Source organism: Mustela nigripes, chromosome 1, assembly GCF_022355385.1.
Source record: "Mustela nigripes isolate SB6536 chromosome 1, MUSNIG.SB6536, whole genome shotgun sequence".
NCBI classification, from domain to species: Eukaryota; Metazoa; Chordata; class Mammalia; order Carnivora; family Mustelidae; genus Mustela; species Mustela nigripes.
Genome location: NC_081557.1, coordinates 47,459,758 through 47,467,087, shown reverse-complemented (window position 1 = coordinate 47,467,087; position 7,330 = coordinate 47,459,758). Strand labels below are relative to the sequence as shown.

At 39.5% G+C, this 7,330-nt stretch overlaps 1 protein-coding gene across 1 annotated transcript; it reads left to right on the top strand.

The window, feature by feature from the left end:
* On the top strand, positions 1-945 carry LOC132011846 (olfactory receptor 52B4-like). The gene has a single exon (XM_059391049.1). The coding sequence runs from the start codon at positions 1-3 to the stop codon at positions 943-945; it is 945 nt and encodes a 314-aa protein (XP_059247032.1).
* Positions 946-7,330: the final 6,385 nt, after the last annotated feature.

The following is a 7,330-nucleotide window of genomic DNA, read 5'->3' as shown; positions in this document are numbered from 1 at the left end:
ATGACTGCCTTAAACCACACTGGTGTTAGCCACATGGTCTTTTGCTTACTGGGCGTTCCCGGGCTAGAGGACCAGCACGTGTGGATTTCCATCCCCTTCCTCATTTCCTATGTCGTCGCCCTGCTTGGGAACAGCCTGCTCATCTGCATTATCCTCACGAGTCGCAACCTCCGGGAACCCATGTACCTCTTCCTCTGCATGCTGGCCGGAGCAGATCTCATTCTTTCCACATGCACCGTACCTCAGGCCTTGGCCATCTTCTGGTTCCGTGCTGGGGAGATCTCCCTGGATCGCTGCATCACTCAGCTCTTCTTCATCTACTGCACCTTCATCTCTGAGTCAGGGATCTTGCTGGTGATGGCGTTTGACCGCTACCTTGCCATATGCTACCCCCTGAGATACACCACTATTCTTACACCTGCTCTGATTGGGAAAATTGGAGTGACTGTCTGTCTAAGAAGCTACGGTACAATTTTCCCCGTAATATTTCTTCTGAAAAGATTGACCTTCTGCAAAAGTAACATCCTCCCAAACACAGCTTGTAAGCACATTGTCTTGGCCCATGTTTCCTGTAATGACATTCGAGTGAACGTCTGGTATGGGATTTTTGTCCTAGTGTCAACAGTGGTCTTAGATATTGTGTTGATTTTTATTTCATATGTGCTGATTCTCCGTGCTGTTTTCCGCATCCCATCCCGAGATGCTCGCCACAAAGCTCTCAATACCTGTGGCTCCCATGTCTGTGTCATCGTCCTTTTTTATGGGCCTGGGATCTTTACAACCCTTACTCAGAGGTTTGGACACCACATTGCACCCCACATTCACGTCCTACTGTCCAATGTCTGCATTCTGGCTCCTCCTATGCTAAATCCCATCATTTATGGGATTAAGACCAAACAGATCCGGGACCATGTGGTTCATGTGCTATTTACAAAACAGAAATAACTTTGATGTTGGAAGCTGGTGTTCTTTTTTGTTAGCAATTCTCTCAATGCATAAAATGAGCTTCAACACCAGCATATGACAGCGGGTCAGGTACTAGTCAAATGCCATCAGGTCACGTTGCTGTTTCTAGTGATTTCAGTGTGATTTTGTACATGTTTCTTCCACAGTCTCTAAGGTGTCACTAAATAATTAAATAATTATTTAAATAATACCGATATTTAAACATCAGTATCTTTGTGGCCTTAATTAGCTTTCTCCCCCATAGAGTTGAGCACTAGCCCAGGCCACCTCTCTGTGTCTCACTCACTTTCCTCTCTAACTGTGGATGGGAGAATGACAGTGCATAAATCTTTGACAGTGATTTCTTCCTGGCAGTTGGTGAACTTTCCTTTCCCCTGTGATATATTTATTTTATAACTGGAAGTTTGTACATCTTGATCCCCTCCACCTATTTCTCCCAGCCCCAGACCCCTCCTCCCTCTGGCAAGCATCAGTTTATTCTCTGTATTTATGAGTCAGTTGCTGTTTGTGTGTGTGTGTGTGTGTGTGTGTGTGTTTGGTCCCTAAGCAGCTTACATTTTGAGAAGCTATTATAAATGGTATTTAAAAAATTTTTTCTTTTCCAAATGAGTATTGTTTTCCAAAGTTGCCCTACAATATCAAAATCTACATCACTGGTAATAGAGTTGATTCTTGTATATTGACCTTCTTCTTGTCGGCTTCCTAACTCCACTTACGAACTCTTGCAGCTTTGTTGTTGTAGATTCTGTCTGTAGTTTTTCCTACAAATGTATAGCCATGTTGTTTTTGGAAAAATAAAATTTTCTTTCTTTTCATTAAAAAAAAAAGGAAGTATTCATGTCACAGTTTTGATTCAGAAGGCTGGAAGCTCAGGCAGAGTGAGGATGATGTTGCAATCTGAAGGCAGAACTCCATCCTCCTCTGCCTCTGTCTTTGCCCTTTAGGCCTTCCATTCACTGAATGAAGCCTGCACACATTATGGGGGATTGTCTGCTTCACTCAGAGTTTAACGATTTAAATATTAATTGCATTTAAAAAATATCTTCATAGCAACATCGAGACTCGTGCTTAACTAAACAGTTGGGCACTAGGGTCTAGGCAAGTGGACACATAAAATTAAGCATCGTAACATCGCATATGTAAGTTGCAGTGGCTGTGATATCTCAGCACTCTGTGGCTCTAAGCCCTTTTCAGATGTTATTTTTCTTTACAACATATGCTGCTGCTGCTGCCGGTGCTGGTGGTGATAGTCAACCATTGTATAAAGCTGGCTGCCTCCCAGCTTTGCTTACTTATTTTGTTTATCTCCACATTCTTCCAGGTATAAGTTTGATGAGAAAAGCACTTTTGTGCTTTACCTACTTTATTTGTTGCACCACCTGTGGCAGTTGGTAGCACATTTTGGGACCTGTTAAGTATTTGTTGAATGAATAAGTAATGGGAGGATAAATGAATGAACCATATTTATGGTAGTTGCTGGTAGAAACTTTTTAAAAAAGCTATTATTTATTTGAGAGCGAGAGTGAGAGAGAGCACAAATCAGAAGGACAGAGGGAGAGGGAGAAGCAGACTCCCCGCTGAGCAGGGAGCCCAATGTAGGACTCGATCCAAGGATCCCATATCTTGGATCATGACCTGAGCCAAAGACAGATACTTAACCCTCTGAGCCATCCAGGCATCCCCCTGGTAGAAACTCTTTAAGAACTGTGTACCCTGATGCCTGCTGATTTCCACATAGTCAAACCATTCATTTTTTCCTTTGATTGTTCTTGTTTTTCACATCAGTTTTCATCACTTTAAGATAAGTCCTTTACTTACTGTTTTTTATTTCATTTGTTTTAGAGTTCCAGTTTTCTATTTAATATATCAATGACATCTGTTCATTTAAAAAATAGGTTATAGGAAACCTTGTAATGATCATAATAACCATACCCAGATAATAATCATTAATTTCTGGAAAATATTTTGTTCTTTAAGCATATTTTCACACATTGTTCTAGAAATCATTATATGATTTTTATGTCTTACATTTTTATTTAATATTAAATAACCAGAATTTTCTTTGGCATTCAAAGTATTTATTATATATTAAACTTAACTTAATATTGTAATGATATATTTTTTAGTGAACATTATTTCAAAATATCAATGTCTTTATTAGTTGATGCATCATTAACATATAGTGTTATGTTAGTTTCAGGTGTATGATGTAATGATTCAACAGTCATGTACATTATTTAGTGCTCATCCAGAAAAGTGCATTCTTGATTCCTTTTATCTAGTTTACCCATCTTTAACCCATTTCCCCTTTGATAACCATCAATTTGTTCTCTGTATTTAAAAATCTGAATTGTTTGTCTCTTTTTTCTTTATTTATTTCTTAAATTTCACATCTGAGTGAAATCATGTGGTATTTGTCTTTATCTGTCTGACTTGTTTCACTTAACATTATACCCTCTAGATCCATCCATGTTGTTGTAAATGGCAAGAGTTCATTCTTTTTTATGGCTGAGTGATATTCCATTATAAACATCACCTTCTCGATCCATTCATCTATCAGTGGACACTTGGGTTGCTTCCATATCTTGGCTATTGTAAATCATGTTGTAATCATCACAGGGGTGCATGTATCTTCTTCAATTAGTGTTTTCAGTGTCTTCTTTTTTAAAACTACCAGTTAACTACCAGTTGGTTCTTCTTCTTCTTCTTCTTTTTTTTAAAATTTATTTGAGAGAAAGAGAGTGCACAAGTTGCGGGAGGGGCAGAGGCAGAGGGAGACTCCCCACTAAGCAGGGAGCCCAAGGCAGCAGGATCCCAGAACCCCCAGGACCCTGGGATCATAACCTGAGCTGAAGGCAGGTGCTTAACTGAGTGAGCCACCCAGGCATCCTGAGAGTGAAAAAAATTTTGAAAGTGCAGGAGTAAATAAAAGAGCGGCTGAACCAAAAATCTGTAGCAAAATACACTTCAAGAAGAAGCTAAGATAAAGCTGTATTTACACACACACACACACAAAACCACTGAGGAGGAGTCAAGATGGCGGAGAAATAGCAAGCTGAGAAAACATCAGATAGCTGGAGATCAGCTAGATAGCTTATCAAACCATTCGGAACACCTACAAATCCAACAGGAGATCGAAGAGAAGAAGAGCAATAATTCTAGGAACAGAAATTGACCATTTTCTAAAAGGTAGGACTGATGGAGAAGTGAATCCAAAGCGACAGGAAGATAGACCTTGGTGGGAGGGGCCAGCTCCCAGTAAGCCGCGGAACAACAGAGCACAAAATTAGGACTTTAAAAGTCTGCTTTACTGAGGGACATCACTCCAGAGGCCAACCCTGGGTGAAGCCCAGGTGGAGTTAGCATGGCCCCAGGTTCTGCAGGGTCATAGAAGGATCGGGGGTGTCTGAGTGTCACAGAGCTCACGGGTATTAAAGCGGGGAAGCCAGCTACAGAGACAGAGCTGAGGAGTGGACTTTCAACTTGGGGTTACCTTGAACTATAATCTGTGGCACAGGCCACTGCTCTGTGAGTGGGGTCACCACAAGATTCAGGGAGACACCCCCTGGAAGAGCTCAGGGATCTGCAGGGTTTGGAGACTCCAGGTGGAGCTGTGTGCCAGAGACAGAGATGCTTGGTCACAGGCTGGGTGAGCTCGGAGTGCAGCAGGAGGCCAGGGAGATGGGAGTGATTGAGCGTTTTTCTCTGAAGGTGAACTGAGTAGTGGGGCCCCGAACTCTTGGCTCCTCTGGGCTGGAGATTGGGAGGCCGCCATTTTTATTCCTGTTCTCTGGAATTTTAGAGAAAGTGTTCAGGGAACAAAAGCTCCTGAAAGCTAATCCGAGTGACTTATTTAGCCTGGCCTGGGGTAAGGGCTTGCAATTCTGCCTCGGGCAAAGACACTTGAGAATCACTACAACAGGCCCCTCCCCCAGAAGATCAACAAGAAATCCAGCCAAGACAAAGTTCACTTACCAAGGAGATTGCGGAATTCCAAAGGAGGAGAAAGCAAAGCATGGAATTCATGGCTTTCTCCCCATGATTGTTTAGTCTTGCAGTTAATTAATTTTTTTAATTTTATTTTTTTGTCTGCTAATTTTTTTTAACTTTTACCCTTTCCTCTTTTAATGTTTTTAACTAGTTTATCTTAACAATACCTTTCATAAAAAATAATCTTTTTTGAACCTTCATTATTATAGTCATACTTTATCCTTCATTGTATCTAACTTTATTTTTTGTATACGCATAGGGTTTTTTTTTTCTTCTAAAAAATTTGGGGTAAATCTTATTCTAATAGATCAAAATATACCCTAAATCTAGCTTCAGGCTTGTTCTAGTCTCCAGCCCAAGCAAATTCTCTCCATGTTCTTTTTCCTTATTCTCCCAACCAACTTACTTTATCAACTCCTTTTTTAGAAATTAAAATTTTTTTCATCTTTATAGGCATATTCCATCCCTTCATTGTGTTTACCCTTATAGATGTTTTTCATTCTTTAAAATTTTGGGAGGTAGTTTCTTCTAAGAGACCAAAATACTCCCCAAATTAATTGGGTGACCCTGTTCTAGTCACCAGTCTTATATATATATATATTTTTTTTTTTTCTTCGTTTTCTTTAAAAAATTTTTTTTCCTGAACTTCTTCTTATCCCCTTTCTCCTCCCCCCCCCCCACGATTTGGGGTCTCTTCTAATTTGGTTAAAGAAAATTTTCCTGGGGTCGTTTCCATGGTTTTAGTATTTTATTTGCTCCTTCATATTTCTTATCTGGATAAAATGACAAGGAAGAAAAACTCACCACAAAAAAAAAAAAAAAAAAAAAAAGAACAAGAGGCAATACTGAAAGCTAGGGACCTAATAAATACAGACATTGGTAATATGTCAGATCTAGAGTTCAGAGTGACGATTCTTAAGCTTTTAGCAGGGCTCAAAAAAGACATGGAAGATATTAGAGAAACCCTCTCCAGAGAGATAAAAGCCCTTTCTGGAGAAATAAAAGAACTAAAATCTAATGAAGTTGAAATAAAGAAAGCTATTAATGAGGTGCAATAAAAAATGGAGGCTCTTACTCCTAGGATAAATGAGGCAGGAGAAAGAATTAGTGACATAGAAGACCAAATGACAGAGAATAAAGAAGCTGAGCAAAAGAGAGACAAACAAATACTGGACCATGAGAAGAGAATTCGAGAGATAAGTTACACCATAAGACAAAACAACTTTAGAATAATTGGGATTCCAGAAGAAGAAGAAAGAGAGAGGGGAGCAGAAGGCATATTGGAGAGAATTATTGTAGAGAATTTCCCTAAAATGGCAAAGGGAACAAGCATCAAAATCCAGGAGGGGCAGAGAACCCTCCTCAAAATCAGTAAGAATAGATCCACACCCCATCACCTAATAATAAAATTTATAAGTCTTAGCGACAAAGAGAAAATCCTGAAAGCAGCCTGGGAAAAGAAGTCTGTAACATACAATGGTAAAAGTATTAGATTGGCAGCAGGCTTATCCAAAGAGACCTGGCAGGCCAGAAAGAACTGGCATGATATATTCAGAGCACTAAATGAGAAAAACATGCAGCCAAGAATACTACACCCAGCTAGGCTATCACTGAAAATAGAAAGAGAGATAAAAAGCTTCCAGGACAAACAAAAACTGAAAGAATTTGCAAACACCAAACCAGCTCTACAGGAAATATTGAAATGGTCCTCTAAGCAAAGAGAGAGCCTACAAGTGGTAGATCAGAAAGGAACAGAGACAATATATAGGAACAGTCACCTTACAGGCAATACAATGGCACTAAATTCATATCTCTCAATAGTTACCCTGAATGTTAATGGGCTAAATGCCCCAATCAAAAGACACTGGGTATCAGAATGGATAAAAAAACAAAACCCATCAATATGTTGCCTCCAAGAAACTCATTTTAGACCCAAAGACACCTCCAGATTTAAAGTGAGGGGATGGAAAACAATTTACCATGCTAATGGCCATCAGAAGAAAGCAGGGGTGGCAATCCTTATATCAGATCAATTAGACTTTAAGCCAAAGACTATAATAAGAGATGAGGAAGGACACTATATCATATTCAAAGGGTCTGTCCAACAAGAAGTTCTAACCATTTTAAATATCTATGCCTCTAACATGGGAGCAGCCAACTATATAAACCAATTAATAACAAAATCAAAGAAACACATTGACAATAATACAATAATAGTAGGGGACTTTAACACTCCCCTCATGAAATGGACAGATCATCTAAGCAAAAGATCAACAAGGAAATAAAGGCCTTAAATGACACACTGGACCAGATGGACATCACAGATATATTCAGAACATTCCATCCCAACGCAACAGAATACACATTCTTCTCT

Excerpts from the sequence above, each read along its gene's own strand:
- LOC132011846 (XM_059391049.1), top strand. The coding sequence starts at position 1 with ATGACTGCCTTAAACCACACTGGTGTTAGCCACATGGTCTTTTGCTTA.